Here is a 16,738-nt window from a genome sequence, read left to right on the forward strand (position 1 = left end):
AACACGTATTTGCGTTTTTCCCCCTGCCCCACCGCCGTCAGGCGGCCGCCATGCAGGCAGCGGCCGTTACCCGGCGCAACGGCGGCGGCGCCATGAGGGAGGGCGGCGAGCCCGAGGGGCTGGCGCTGGAGCTGGAGCGGGAGCGGGGCAAGAAGTGAGAGCCCGGCGCGGTGAGGGGCGGCGGGCGCGAAATGGCGGCCGCGAGCTCCACAGGGCGCCCCGCACGGGTGTGTGTGTGGCGGGGGTCCCGCTGCCCCGGGCGGCTCTCTGCCCTCAGGGACGCCCCGTGGGTGCTGCAGGAGGGTGGGCACCGCAGTGTGGGGCAGGGAGCGAGTGGGGCTTTGGTGTGGGCACTTAGTCCCCGCCGCTCGGTGTTGAGGTGGTGGGGAGAAGGTGTAGGGAAGGTAGGCGATAGGAAGAGCAGGGCAGGGGGCGGGGGTAGCACCAGGAGCCTGGAGAAACAGGATAAGGAATCCCAGACACATCTGAAGCTGTCATTGAACTGGAAAGGCAAATAGAACCGGGAGTGGGAGCTGGGGTGCGGTAAGAAGTGGGTTATCACAGAATCATAGAGTATCTGAGTTGAAAGGGACCCACAAGGATCATCAAGTCCAGCTCCTGCGTCCTCAAAGACCCCCCAAATAAACATAATCAGATCGTGTCTGTTTGGCATGGAGAAGAGAGAATGGAACAGGCTATGAGGCGCTCTTTATACATTCCTTTTCACCTTTTTCCACAGCATGGAATTTAAACTGGCAAGTTGGATATCGCTACACGATCAGTAAATACCTACAGGGAAAGTAGCTCATGTCTTTCTAGTGTAGTTCTGCAGAGAAGATGATAACTGGTTACTGCTACCAGTTAGTCCCCTTGCTTAAGCAGCAAATGTTTCAAGATGTTTTTGTTTCCAGTTTGTTTAGGAAGTTACACATTTTTCTCTGTTAAAGAATGTTTTTGCCTTTTGAATGTTAGTAAATTAAAAGTTAGAAAATGCCAGAAGCTCTTGTGCTGCCTTAAGTCAGACCTTTAATATTTACATTTCTATACAATTTTGAGACATTTGGTTCCATGATGATTTTTCCTCCAGACGATGTTTCCTTCAGTGTCTGGGCTGAAGATTCTCTGCCAACTATTCCTGCAATTGTGAACTTTATCAATTGTTTATTCACCAGTGGAAAAGGGGAAGCCAGTATTAACAGAGTCAAAATGGTTAGGCAGCTTCTGGGCTCAAATTGGGACACAAAGGAGCTTGGTCATGCTTACACCTATGTGTAAGCACATGATCTTTTTCTGAATCTCCTGATCAGTAAGTAATGTGTCAGCGTAATACATAAATTATCCTCTGCATAAACCAACTCTTTGGTTTACCAGATACTCAAGCTTGATATTGTAGGTTCTCAAATAAAAATCTGAATATCGGCTTTGTTTCACTGCTTTGATTTTATTTTTTTGAATTAATGAAAACCTGGGTATTTTATGCACCTTAAGTTCTTGCTGATATTCCTGAGATTGTTCTGCAAGACTGCACCCAAAGTGCAAGTCACGTTATGAAGCTGTGCCTTTGCCAAGCAAAGGAAAAAATATGTATTAAATATACATATAAAAGTTTCTATTTTGGTGGCATGACAGAGACACAATAAAAAACTTGCTGCTACAGGTGGATTATGCAACTGTTTCCCATGTTTGTCTTCTGTATGCAAATAGGCAACACCATTGTTGTCTATTTCAGAAGTTATGTATTCAACCTAGCTGTTAGCAACCAGGTTTGTTAGAAACCAGCATCTAAACCAGTTGCTTCTATAGTCTATGAATACAAAAAGGCTCTTTGAAGGTTTGATTCATCTGACCTACTTTGGCTGGTTGTTTCAGAGTGAGATGACTCACACGCCCTAAGAAGTTTTCTCTCCATTGGGTATAAAGAAAGCTGAGGCTGACTGGCTCACAGATAGATGTCCGCATTCCTCCAGAGCAATCTCACCCTTGTCATCTTTTCACTGGCTTATTTGATTATTGTTCCGTTTAGGCAGTTTGCTAACAGCCCACCTACTACTCTCATGAAGAAAGGATTTTTACTTCAAAGGGTAAATTGAATCATCTGTGTCAGGAAGGGGTCTTTACCTAAGTACCTGCTGATTCTCAATGATTGTGGATATAATACTATGAAAGGCTTAATGAAAGCCAGTAGCTTAAATCTGACACTGAATTACTGTAATCAAGATTCAGCACAGGTTCTGTTTGGGAAATGTCATGGTAAATGTTGCTGAGAGAGAGGAAGGCATGTAAAACACTGCAGTATACTTCTTAATAGACAAAGAGTTCTTAAAGGCATACATTTATGCATGTCAGCTTACTCTATCGATTTACTATTGTCAGTAGGGTTGCATGTTAATTCAGCTTGTGAGATTTCAGCTTTTGTGGCTTTCCACATAAGGAAAGTTGTAGGGTTTGCCTGGCACGCTGCTGACTGGCAGGGTTTCGATGCTGTATATGCTCTTCCATGTGGTGCCTTTTGCACTGTGTAGTATTGTTCCTGCTCTGTTCATAGATTCTGAAGGCATCTGTATATTTTATCTTCTACACGAACCAGTAAAGGTCTGCCCCGTTGTAGAGCTGATGCCCTACAACTGATGATTTGCCTTGAGCTTCTCCCGTCATGTTTCACTGGTTTCTCTCTCCAGTAAAGAAAATGGCTTCAGGGAGTCTTTTGGCTGATACATGCACCAGATACCCAGATCTGGATAACAAAACGTACAGGAAAATGGCCGTCATCCTAAGTGGCTGTCACTTTCAAGTAAAATAACACCTGCAAACTGTCTTAAAAGGAAACTCTGCATTTTTTTTTAATTGTTATTTTCAGTCACAGCCTTCTTACCTGAACTGCAGCTTTTTTCTCCTTTTCCTCACAAGAGCATTCCTGTTGTTTAGTATGGAAGCATGCGGTTAAGTGTGCCTGATGACAAACTGATGAGCTTCCAGAGTTTATGGACCTTTTTCTGTGATGACTCTAAGTTGTGTGTTGTTATGGGAAAGATTCATAGGTCTTGAATATGTCTAGTTACTAATAAATGTCAGGTTGTCAGTAAAATCACACCTCAGCCCCTCAAAGTACAGACCAAGACACTGGACAAGCAGCTACACAGAGCTGCTTTAAATTCACAGTAGCAGAATAAGTGGTGTGGGCTGTCACTTCCTATCACAATTAGAAATACCTCCGTAAATGCAAAATACATACTCCCAGTACAATAAACAGCTGATGTATTTACCAAGTTGGTTGACGTGATTTATTTCTACATCTCTTTTCTGTCAGTGCAGGGACTATAATTTACTGCATATGCATATTTACTGAATAAAATAGAGAGCTTCTACCTTGCATACTTTTTAGTTTCTGTTGGAATACTAAATGTTTAATAGCAATTTTTAAAAAAATTATTTTCAATTTCCAAATGAAAATAAGATTTTATGTTGTGTAGCAATTACAGTCTGACACCTGACAACTTATCATTTCAGTGTACGTTTTCATCCAGAAGGAATATAATTGGAAGTTGGCTAGCAGCTTTGCTAATGATGCAGAAAGAAGAATACAATCTAACTTGTACTTCTAAGAAATATTGTGCATAGTCTTGGAATGATAACAAATTAAAAACTGAAAGCACCGGATCTAAATAACTCATTTGTATTATGCTACCCTGCATCTATCTAAGCACCTATTTAGGGTTTTCTTGAAGAGGAAAAATTAATTAATTTGGATACAGCTCAGCTTTAATTACAGCTTTGACTGTGTCTAACTTCCAGGGTTCCTTCCTTCCAAAAGTACCATTTTAACACTCACCATCACCACAATCTCCTCTTTTCCAAGCACTGAGAGTTTGTTAGAAATCTGCTTTAGGGAAACCATATCAATTTTTATTGGAATGATACCAACAATATAATAAGATTTTGTCTTCCTTCTTCCTAGCCATCTGTGTCTTCCATTTGGAGTGGAAGCAAATAAGCAGCAGCAAACAGATTTCCTCTGTTTTTCCTGCATCTAAGCTTCCTGACTCATTCATTTCAGCTCTGTCTTTGGTGGGACTTTCACCACAACCTTTTCTGTCTCCAGTATGTTACCTGTACTTTCATTCTTTGTTTGCCTGTGATCCCCTCTCTAATTTAAAGTTGGTAGGGAACAACAGCATTAGAGCAACAAGAGATTGGAAGATGCAGTTCTCCTCTGCCATTAGAGATTTCTGTCCTCCAGTGTGTTTCTTGCACTGAAAACTTACCTTAATTACCTTTAATTACCATTATGCTTATTTTATTTTCTTTAAATTCAGTACTTCCTCTGGTGCAGGTAGGTGGGTCGTGCTCTTGTCTAAGTCCTCTCATAGATTCTGCTGCTGGTCATAGATCCAGGGCAGCAAGAGTCCAGTGTCCAAGGTATTTGCCAGTTGCCTGGCTGCCCAAGCAGTATATGAAAGTAATCAATGGGCAAAAAGTGTATTTACTTACAAGGAAATATTCTGTTTTCAAATAAAGAATTTCTTAGGCATCTTTTAGTTGAAGAATTAATGCCACTGTCTTTTCTACATTTGTTTAATGCTGATGATGTGCTGGGCAGATATTACATCTTAGGAAACATCAGTGTTGTTTTGTAATGGAAGTAATTTTATTCACAAAATAGGCATGATTCTGTTGTTTTTAATACACTGTAATGCATTAAGTGTAATTAATGTTAATGTAACTGTAAAGAAAAAATACATAAAAAAAGTGAGCAAGATGATGTAATTACATAGAAAAGACTGATAGATACTTCATCTAAAAATATATTTGATTTAGTCTTTTTTACCTTAATAATTAGATTAACGTAATAGTGAATTAATTGATTTCTCTAAAACCACAGGCAGATGCTTGAAAACTCAATATTTGAATTGAGAAACACAGTAAAAGAACTGGAAAAGAGACTTAGCAGTGTTCAAGATGAAGGTAAGTGAATTGCAACAGAATCTTGTAATCAGTTAGGAATTGTAACAAATTAATTCTTCTGGGTAGACCCTACAGAGATACAAGCTTTTATTTAGGAATTTTAGTTTTTCCTTTTTGAACACGCTTATTATAGGTGTGATAATTGCAAACATGAAATTAAGGAATGCTAAATACTGCATATTAGGTTTTTTTTTTCTTGTTAATTATTGAAGAAACAATGGATAACATGAATAAATAGAGTTAGTTGGTTAATATTCTGGCCACAGTAAGCCCATTGAAACAAATCCCTTGATTTATATTTTCAAACTGTTTTGTAATTCAAATGAATGCTTCCTCATTATGAGGATGACTAACTGGAGAGTTTTTCAGTCTCCATAACAAAGTAGGAACAGTTTGAAAGAATGTTAACTTATATTTGAAAATGCATAAAATAATTTGGGAAACAGAATAACCCTATGTTTGTTTTTAAGGTAATGAATGGAAAACCAGATACGAGATGCAAGTAGAATTGAATAGACAGCTGGAAAGGCAAATTAGTATACTAAAAGACAAAATGGAGCTTATTCGTGGAAACCCAACAGGTAGAAATGGGTATCCATAACCGTTTTGCAATAGAAATAGTGACTATATGTTGAAATGATTATTAATGGATTGCATCTTTTACTTATTTGTAGATAAATTGTCCATTGTTCGTATCTTTGATCAAATGCCTGTGGTGAGTACAATGGAATTCAATCACTTAAGTATCAAAATCACAGTATAATTAAAGAACTTGTATAATTGATACTGTTCCATGACAAAAAATATCAGTGGCCCTGTCTAGAAACCAAAGCAATCAGGCCTGCTTACTTTTATATGGTTTCAGATATGCATGCAGTTGCTTAGGAGTGTGTAAGGCATAGAGCAAAATAATTAAGTAGGAAGAATATAAGACCTAAACGTTGGGAAGAACTACATAGTGGAATTTTTGACTGAGTGATGGCTGTGTCACTTGTAGTAACGCATATGCGATGGAACAGCTAGTCAAGTCAATAAATAGAAAAATGTAAGACCTTGATCACAAAATCACAGAATCATATAGGCTGGAAGGGACCCACTTTGAGATCTTCAAGTCCAACACCCCTACTCAAGTAGGGTCAGTTTCAGCAGGTTGCCCAGCATCGTGTCCAGTTGGGTTTTGAATGTGTCCACAGACAGAGACTCCACAACTTATCTGGGTAATGTGTTCCAGTATTAGAACACCCTCACAGTGAGAAAGTGTTTTCTTTTGTTCAGATGAAACTTCTTGTGTTTTAATTTGTGCTGATCACTTCTTGTCCAGTCACTGGGCACCACTGAGAAGAGCCTGGCCCCCCCTTCTTTTCCTCCCTTCAGGTATTTATACACATGGGTAAGATCCCCCTGAGTTGCCTTTTCTCCAGTCTGAAAAATCCCAGGCCTCTCCTCATATGAGATGCTCCATTCTCTTAATCTTTATAGCCCTGTTCTAGACTTGCTCCAGTATGTCCACATCTCTCATGTACTGGGGAGCTCAGAACTGGACACACTACTCCAGATGCAGCCTCACCAGTGCTGAGGGGAGGATCACCTCCCTCAGCCTGCTGGCAACATTCTTCCTAATGCAGCTGTTAATGTTTTTGGCCTTCTTTGAGGCAAGCACACATTGCTGATCCATGGTCAGCTTGTTGTCCACCAGGATCCCCAGGTCCTGCAGAGCTGCTCTCCAGTTGGTTGGCGCCCTGCATATACTGGTGCCTGGGGTTTTCCTCACCAGGGGCAAGGCTTTGAATTTCCCCTTGTTGAATTGAATTTCATGAGGTTCCCCTGTGTCTATTTCTCCAACCTGTCAAGGTCCCTCTGAATGGCAACACAACCATCTGGTGTATCAAGCACTGCTCCTAGTTTTGTATCATATGTGATAAGAAATATCAACAGTTGCAGTTACATTTTAAATAATATAGTTACAGGAAAATTCTTCATTTTACAGTAAGTATTCCATTTTTGCCACAGAAAGTGTCTGTTTTCAGTTTTAAATTTTTATTTCTTAATATGTCCATATTTCACCATCTGCATTTTAACAAAGCAGAAAACATTTTCCTTTGATCTTGAGGAGAAAATGGTAAGAAAAAACAGCAAATATTTTGGCCATTAAGAAATCTGAAGTAGGAAATGAAATGAAACAAGTTTAGATTCAGGACTATTTTTCCTTAGTCTGTTATGTGCTGAAATATTTTACTTTGAGACCTTTTCTGCTTCTTAAGCATTTTTAGAAGTAGGGGAGGTAGATATAGAAGTGGCAATAATGCCTTGTTGCATAAGCACGAGTAATGACCATTAATTATCACAAGGCAGGGCTTTGAGGATTTTTATTTTTATTCCAACTTTTCATGCACTTTAAGAAGTCAAAGAAAGCCTCTCTGAGTGTCTCCATCTGATTCTTGTGCTTCAGATTCTGAAGATTAATGGGAGTTCACTGAGCCTAGAGGAGGCTGCATGCCATATTAGTGGGAATGATTGCTCGTTGTAAGCAGCGTGTGAATAATTAATTGCTCTTCCTGATCTGATCTGTGGCCTTCGGGTTGTAAATATTCTTGCCAGTTTTAGGACTGTCCTAGACTCCATGGTGTTTTCTAGATGGCTGGATTTTTTTTTTAACAACCACTTAAAAGCAATAGCAGAACAAAATCCTTCCCATCCCGCTTGCCTATGTCAGGGAGTTGATTAGAAAATACACCTGGAATTATATTTGAAGAGAAGTCTTGAGCACAGAACATTGTTCTAAAAAATTTACAGCCGAGTTTGCTTCAGACAAGGTTATTCCTGCCAGCCTGTGAAGCACTGACTGGCACACACGCTGACAGTATTAAAAGCGTTTATTTCCATCGAATTTCCAACACTGTCTTAACCAATCCAATTACACCTTGTCAAGAACCTGAAGAGTCATTACCAGTTAGATAATCTGTGAGCTTTATTGGCAGCTGTGCTGCACCGATTCAGTACATTTCTAATCCCTACTAAATTCTGCCTTGCCTCTTCACCTATGAGCTATTGTTCTAAGAGGTTTGATCGCTGTTCCCATAAAGGAAATAATGACAGCAGAACTGAAAGATTCCTACTGCCAGAAGGAATCTAGGAAATGATTTGGAGAGTCCTGGACTTACACAGTTACACCTAAGGAAGTACAGAGCCCATGTGCCATGCCATATTTTTTCTCCTACAGTTTTTCACCCTTCCAGTTTAGAGCGAATACATTCATCTGTTGACTAGCCAGAGGGAAAGAAAAAAAAAAAAAAAAAGGTGTTCAGGGATTTAGTCAGATGTTTCATTTTGGCTTGTTTTGATTGTTGGGAGACAGAAAGAGAGGAAGAAAATAATAGATGTATTTTGGGGGCTTTGCTGTTTTTTTTCACTGAAGGTATCAGAACAGTCAATGTATTTACAGTTATTCTGGCAGAATGCAGAGCTTTTGGCAGGTAAAACATTGGTAAAAAAAAGTGCACAGATCAATTTGTGTTGCCTAAGCATACAGATTTATCCAAATCCATTTTATGTTTTTGAGACTCGTTCAGGGAAGCAGGGGGGAATATTTAGCTTCTCCACAGATGAGAATAAAGAGCAGATGTGGTGAGTGGGTGTAGAAAAGCAAAGAGCTTCGCAGCCAGTCATCAATCTACATTCGCTCAGAGTAAAAATGCTGAGAGTGTGTATATATAAAAATTGAGTGTGTGCATTAAATGAAAAGTACATTATGATATTCAGTTTTCAACTTGCTGGTGCATATGAAGTTCTGTGAAAAGATAGCAAAGTGATTTTTCAGCAAAATTATACAGTTTCTAGGGTATGACAACAATGGACAGTAGATTTTGAGCAACACTTTTAGAAAATAGAATAGCATTTGCAAGTCCTTTTTGAGGTATCTCAAGAGTAGTAAGGATATTTATCTCACTTGGCTAGCCATTTAAGGTCTTACCGTGGATAACAGAAGGAGAAAAGCATGCCCACAGAGTAATTCATCTCGTTTAAAGATAGGTAGGATAAAATATGTTCTTGCTATCAAGCAATACAGGAAAGTTTTTTTTTAAAAAGATTAGTCATCAGGGACTCTGCCAGTGAGCAAGCTATAAAAACCTGAATGAAAGAGAAGAACACAAACACAAATTCTGGAGTGAGGAAAAAGGAAGGGCAGGGGATTTTCTATGTTCATAAATTGCAATAATTGTTGCAGATGGCTTGCACTTATTTCACTTTAGAATTAGAATCTTACTGATGAATGATTCCTTGCTGTTAAAACACCCCTAAATCATATAAATATACAACTATTCTTCTGAAGTCCTTATACTATCTTGAGATATTCTCTTTTTTTTATTAAAAAAAAAAGATGAAGGTGTCACATGACAGTAAATGCAGATTCAATACCTCGAACACTCGTATTTTCATAGCCAAGATACAGAAGAGCATTTTTTTTGTACTGATGCCGGATTAAAAATAACCTAAACAGTGACAAGCACAGGGGAGTTGCAACATTGAAAACTGTTTAGTCAGTAATTTCCTTTATGTCCCAATGAATAATAGAAATGTCATACACTATTTCAGGAATAATTACAGACGGAATGCCTCCTCTCTGAAGCTTAACATGCTGTGAATTTTATTTACCCCCTTAAACATAGTGCATTCATTTGTTCACGTTTTTTCATTAAGTGAGTTTTGGTGAAATACATGTTGTCTGCTAATTTCCTGGATAAGTAGAAAGAAAATGATTTCTATCACCATTTCTGCAAGAAAGGGTCCCTAGATAGCAGCTTTAGTATGCAAATACTGAAAAGCACACTACAGAATCAGTTCAGAAGAGCACACTCCCGATAGCATTGCCTTAGCAACGCTCTAGTTAAGATTAGCCAAAGAACCCGGGTTTCAGTGATAAATCACCATTTCCAGGACTGCCCAGCACCATAGCTGAGAAAATTCTCACAGTAAGGGCCAGATACTTGCTTTACAAAGCTGCTTCTCTGACACCGTAATGACCACGTGCAGCAATCCTCACACAGCGACCTCAGGGGTTTTGCTGTCAGTTTTAAACTGCAAGGAGAACATGTGGCAGTGTCACACTGGAGAAGGTGTTGGCAACGTAACTGGAGGGGCATCTTGTGTTTGCGAAAACACGCAACGAAGAATTTATATTTCTGTAGGTGTTGATGACTGCCTATAGGGAACATCAGCACTTCACGATGGCATAGGAAATGTTGACAATTCCTTTAGCAAGTCACTGTGAAATGGCCCTGGTTGTTCTTGCTGGATTAAGTCACCAATAGCTCTGTGTGAAAAACAAATCTGGTATCCTGTCTTCTCTGTCAGGCTTCAAAGTATTTTGGAGAAAGTTGTGTAGTCTGGTCTGACAGCCCTAAGCTGCCTCCTGCCACCTCACAGACTTCCCGTTCCTACTCCTTTCATCCGACTTAGGACAAGCATTTTGGATGCCTCCAGGAGACCTTTTTGACTTGCATTTTTCCCTTTCTTTGTCATGTTGGCATTAATTGTTCCTCCTGGTGGCCTTGCACAAAGCAGCAGACTGTTTTACTCAGATCACTTTGTGGTATTCCCACAGGCAGAATGCACTCGGTATTTCAAAGAAAACAATCAGTGAGAAACCTCGCAGTCAACTGACATTATTAGCTGGCTGCTCTCCAGCTGGGTGCCAGTTCAGGAATTCCAATGATGGCTTGGCGATTGACTGGGACCCTTGGATATCTCCCAAGGAAAATGTATAATGAAACAATCTAGGCTTTTTCTGAAAGGCCTTGCAGGAGAGACAGTAAGTGAAACATATCGGCGCCAATAACATCTTGTTTTGTCAATCTGAACCGCAGCAAGGGAGCAGTTTCAACTTCCTCCCCCCTAGTTCAGCAGCTGACCTCTCTGAGAAAGCCTGTGGAGGCCATCGGCATAAGGATTTGGGTAGCACTGCCCCACACCTGGTTACACTGAGGGAGCCTGAATTTGCCAGCAAATCTCCAGGCTGATCTCTTTACCCTGGCCCTTGACAACGTGTGATGCAAAGAGTGCGCTGCATTCATGCAGTTCAGCTCTGTTTGGTTTTGCATATATTGAATATCTGAACGGCTGAAGGGCATACTAACCACAAGGGGGCACTTGACATTTAAACAAGTACAGAGATTCTTTCTTCACCTCTACTGAAGCCTATACAGTATCTGCTGCATATATATCGACTGTATATTGTATGTAGAAATATGCTATGCTACGTAATTTTTATGTATAATTTTTTCCAGTAATTGCTACAATATACATGTAGTGACTTTATTGATATCAACTTAAAACTAATTTCGGTTACAGTAAAACTAAAGACGTAACATTGCTTTTCGCTCTTGATGAGTTTAAAACGATATGTTAAAAGATTCAGCTAAATCAGCTGATGAACATCAGCTGCTAGTGTTGGAGGGAGAAGAGTTTATTTTCTAAACAAAACCCAATTTGATTTAAAATGTTAAGTAGAACGGATTGCAAAGGCTTCTTGTGTGATTTTTTTTCTCCTATACAACTGCCAGATGTATTGCTTCTGTTCTAACTCATGGAGAAGAATTAAAAAAAAAAAGAAGCTGAATCAAATTGCCATAACGATCAATAGTTTGCATAAGCTCTGATGAAGGCATGTTTGAGCTTCTTGATGTTGTCACATATTTGTCACCTGGTCTGTTGTAGAATTATTGATTGTCACATCTGTTGCCAGTGATAGCAGGGCAAGGAAAAATCCAGAATGAGAATAACTTCTGTGGGTAGATTTAAAATTTGGCTGCAGTAGCCTTCTGTACATTTTTGTTTTCTGGCAAGTGTTAAGCCAAATATGTAACTTCAGTTGAATGAGAAGAAAAATATGTGAAAAAAAAGAACTGGAGAATTGGTGTTCCCTTTGTGAAAATCTGGGCTTTTGCCACTGCTGGGCTCGAGACTTAATGTATCGTTGCTCCGAGAGTGCGTCTTGCTAAGCCCTGCAAAATTCCTTTACAGAAAGAAAGTATTCATTTAAAATCTCAGTGTGTCTTTTAGCTTACCAGATTGCTGAGAGGGGCTTGACATAGGCAACTTAATGAAAACTAAGAATCTTAAATTCGGGTTAAATCCCTTAGTCAGCTTATGTCTCCCTTTTAGGGATACATTGTCCAGCTATTCAAGGCTCAGTAGAAGAAAATGTCAAAAATCTGACTTAAAACAATGTTTCAATATTCAGTTAAAGCAATACCAGGAATAAGTCATTTGACTTCTAAAAATCTTTTTCAGAATTTATCTTACTGGCTTATCCTGGAGTCTTGTTGGCAATTTCTTCTGGGGGAGTGCTGCATTGCTGGGGGGGAGAGGGGGGGGGTCCTTCTGGTTCTCTTGAACTGTCACCAGTCCTTGCTTTCTATTGAGGCTTTTCTGTGCTCCTCATAGAGCTCTGGTACAAGTTGGTGTTACTATATGCTGTAAACTCTGCTTTCTGTGAGCTTTTGCTCTTGTGTTGTTTGACTCTGTTAAGCACTAAGCTGATCATATAACCATAAGCATCAAGATCTGAATCTGTTACTTTTTTTGTGTGTGTGTGTGTGTGTGTGAGTGTGTGCTTGCTTCCCATTGAATTCAGGAAAAAGGAACACAGTCCTTAAGTCCTTAATGGTTTGGCTGAGTTCATATGCTGGTGTTTCCCACTTCCCGATTTGTATTGCTGTGCAGGAGCTAAAGACTTCAGGCATATAAGTTAGTTATTCAGTTACTGCCTTGACCATAAGGGAAGAGGTAACTTACAACCAGTCTTTATTAACATGGGTCTCTAAGACCTGTCTGAAATTGTACCACAGGAAATTTTCTCATGTCTGTTTTTGAAATTGTCTTCCATAATGTTTGGGGACTTGTAGAGTTTTATTAGTTGAGTAGGAACATCTATCTGGCTAGATTCATGTAAGAACTTGAGTATTGCTGTAACTGAGCTCTGCAGTGTCTGTTAGATGCCTGGACCCAGGAACAAAAATTAGAAGGCTGAGTTAGCAACCTGAGTTTCCTCGGTATTAACTGGGAGAAGGGCAGATAGATTGGGATTCACAACAGAGTGCATAATAGATGAAAGACTACTGGAAAGGTGGTAAGAAATGCAGGAGAATTGTGTTTGAAATCCTGTCTCCTTTCCAGAAGTATGCATGGCCTTGCATCCATTTTCACTTGTTCCTTCTCCGTCCCTGTAAATTTTGTTTTCCTGACTGGTGAGCAGCTTGGCTTCAACAATTATCTCAACATTAGTAAGAATGATGGCAAAGGCACTCTCAGGATGTGAGGTGCTGTGAATTAAAGCTCTTAGGGTGGCAGAGGACTAAAATGTAAGCCTTCTAATTTTATTGAGAGTTAACTTTTTAGGCTGTTAGGCAGAAGAGGAATCATTCCTCATGTAATATAGATAGAGCATGCTTATCAGGTTGTGCCCTGGTGGGGTACAACCAGGACCACCAGAAAGCTTTGCTTTGAGACTCTGTAAAGACTTTCAGCAGCAAACTAAGCACCTTGATTAAGGTTGTTCTTATGGGAAGTTACAGTAGCAACAGTTGAGATGCTGACCTAAGTTTTATGACAAAACCAGATGTGAATGTAAGACATTGTATAGACTGCTTCAGGATGTTAATTTCTGCCTGAAGTGTAATTTAGATACTGGTCCCTTTTTGGTTTGGGGTTTCACTTCCCAATCTATAAATTGGGAGCTATTTCACTTTCCTATTTTTCCGGAGGCACACAGATTCTGTGGAGATGATAACTGTATACCATAGTCACATCATCAACTTATTTCTGTCTGCTTGCTCATCAAAAGCAGTGGTGTCGTACACAGTTTGCTTGCAGTTGGATCTCATCCTTGCTCCAGAGCTGAATGAGTGCCCAGGCATCTGCGCCGGACCAGCTGCATTGGCAGCAAAAAATAGAGAGCACTTTTGAAAAGGTTAAATGAAAAAAAGATCTAAAAGTAGTCTGCTCTTGAGGTGAAAGAACTCAAAGAAGTTAGACTGATACTGTCACTGAGGAGATACCCAATTGCTCTGTTGTGACTCACAGCTGCAACACCACGCTTGCTGTCTTACAGAGCACTGATGGACAGTCTTGTGAGGAAATAAGTAGTGGGGTGTGGATTTACACAGCAGAAATCTTGAGAACAGCATGAACTTCTGTGTTTACTGTGTTTCAGTTTACTATGGGGGTACAAAAAATGTTGTACAAAAATATATTGTCATGTGGTTGTAATCGTTAATGTGTAATCAAGTCAGTAAGACCAAAAAAGTTTGTTTTCCCAGCTTGACCGTGTTGAGGCCTTTGCTATTGGTCTTTTTTTTTTAAATTCTGCACAGACACTGATGTAATGAAAAAGCACATGACCCTAGTGGAATTTAGCCAAATCTTCTCTTCAATCTGCAGCTTTCTTTCTGTCCTTGAGTTGGCCAACATTAACTATTCAATATAGGAGCCTTCTGTGTTAGGACAAAGGTTTCATCTGCATCCAAGGTACTTCTGTGTTAATTAGGAAAAAAAAAAAAAAAAAGAAAAGAAAAGAAAGAAAAACTCAATTCTTTTCAGTTCTCCAGTGTGTCTGTTGTAACAGATTAAAGTTAGTAACAGTTCAGTCATGTGTGAAACATTCTTGAAAGATTCAGCTCTTCTGTATCTCTCTTTTTTTGAACAGTAGGAGGGGTTATCCTCTCTTGGCAACATGTTTTAACGCACGGTGTCTTTTGCCATGCTCTTGCAAAATCTTGACTTTAATGAAAATTATTCATAGGGAAATCTCAGTAACAGCCAGAAATGGTTGTTTTGAAAAATAAAGTTTGGAAATGAATAAGTAAGTAATGTGATGTACAGAAAATTATGAAAGAGAAGAAAAGATGGAACGATCTGCACATACTAGAAAGGAGAAGACTGGAGATTTTGAACAGGCAGATGTGTATGTTTGGTGGCCATCTGTTAGAAACTATTGATAAGAAAGAACTTTACTGATGTAGAAAACAGAATGGTTTGATGGTGTCCAGAATCAAGGATATAAGCTATGGACCTGAGGTGAAAATGCTCTTATAAGAATGACATAATCTTTTGCGTAATGGCAAAGGACATTTTCAAGTTCACTATGAAACAAGCCAAAGAAGACTGCCAGGCTGAATGGATGCCCAAAAGACCAAGGTGCTGACCGAGAGATGGAGGGCACAGTTGTAACAATAAAATAAAGGTCAACAGATGGCTTAAGACTGGGTTTGGGATTATTTTTTAACCATTAGCAAACATTTATAAACAACTTTCTAAGAAACAGTCTATTCACCGATACCAGCCTTATGGCATTTGCATGATGAGTAGGGAAAAATTACAAGAGAAAGGAGATAAGAATATTTGGAGAGATTCATATTATTTTCCTTTACATGTTTTATACATGGGAAATGAATATTCGGTAAATAAAGGCATTGCAAAGTTTTATGTCAGTGAGAAGAATAACTGAGTCTGCTAAGACAATGGTCAGGTAGTCAGTACAGAAAGTAAAAGAGTTCAGCAATTCTGGCTAACAAGATGCTGCAGTTAGAAATAAAAAATAAAATAAAATCCTGAAACAGATCGTTCTTTTACAAAGGGGGCCTAGGCGTACAAGTAGAAAAAAAGTAGAGCCTGAAAAGTAATATATTGATAATGGAAAGATGATGGGATAACAAGTATTAAAGATACACACTTTGCAGGAAAGATCAAAACAGAGGTACATGTGGTACATTGCAGATACGGGAGACTTTTACATGTTTGTAAATTTTTTCTTCATCATCTGTTTGAATTAAATCATCTGGAGGAAGGATAGGAAAACAATTTTTTATCACAATAATATTTGCCAATAGTATTGAAATACATATTGAAATACATATTGAATCACTGAAATGTTACGACACCTGTATTTTCTTGTCTATATGTAGTTGTCTACTTCTCAGCTAGATCTTCAGATTCTACTACAGGCAGTGGAAGTCTCGTCGATATAGTCAGCTTACTATAGAGATAGGTATCTAAATTCATCTCAGTAGGTATCTTTGATGGAATAGTTGTGTAAACAGAGACTTGCAGGCATTTCAGTACAGAATTGCCCACTGCTGCTTCAGAAGGATACACATCTCCTGCAACCCGTGTGTCATATCTGCCACATACAGATGTCTTGGACACCCTACGGCATCTCGAATGGCAGCTGAATTGTAGCTGCTCAGCTGAATGACTCTGAGCATCGCTGATTGTACTGACTGTGACTCTTAGCAGGAGCTTAGTTCACATGCGGACTCTCAAATGTAGATATTCTCACCTCAGAGTGAATACTGTCCATGCTATCAAATATATATATGAATATAATATTTGGATGGATATGAATTTGGGTATAATATTATTATATGACTATTTCCAGAAACTCTTATCACATGTGATGCTTATAAATAAAGACTAAAAACCAAGCACTGGTAATAGTGATGAGGCAGTGACCTCAGTGGTTGTGATAGCACATTTTATAAGAAAATGCTGGATAAAAAGGAGGGAATTCTATTTTAGATTTAGAGAATCTAGAAGAACATTATAGAAAAGTCAGTCATAAAATTGTCAGATCTAGTCATCATTAAAGTATTTGTTTTAATTTAAACGTATATGTTGCCTAAGTTTTCAATAAGGGCAGGAACGATAAAATGCAGGACAAAGAAAGAGCTAGCTAATGTCAGCAAGTGTGTGGAGGAAATGGCAGTAGCCAAATCCCAAG

General features: G+C 39.2%; 1 protein-coding gene across 1 annotated transcript in view; it reads left to right on the forward strand.

Annotated features, from left to right (window-relative positions):
• The first annotated feature begins 35 nt into the window (after window positions 1-35).
• The window catches only part of CCDC169 (coiled-coil domain containing 169), a 29,637-nt gene continuing 12,934 nt past the window's right edge, over window positions 36-16,738 (forward strand). The window contains exons 1-4 of the mRNA XM_040543599.1: window positions 36-154; window positions 4,880-4,962; window positions 5,433-5,543; window positions 5,637-5,677. Of these exons, the coding sequence (XP_040399533.1) occupies window positions 51-154; window positions 4,880-4,962; window positions 5,433-5,543; window positions 5,637-5,677 (339 nt within the window). The 5' untranslated portion in view covers window positions 36-50. The remainder of the gene's footprint in view (window positions 155-4,879; window positions 4,963-5,432; window positions 5,544-5,636; window positions 5,678-16,738) is intronic.

The sequence above is a fragment of the Cygnus olor genome, chromosome 1 (genome assembly GCF_009769625.2).
Source record: "Cygnus olor isolate bCygOlo1 chromosome 1, bCygOlo1.pri.v2, whole genome shotgun sequence".
Classification (NCBI taxonomy): Eukaryota; Metazoa; Chordata; class Aves; order Anseriformes; family Anatidae; genus Cygnus; species Cygnus olor.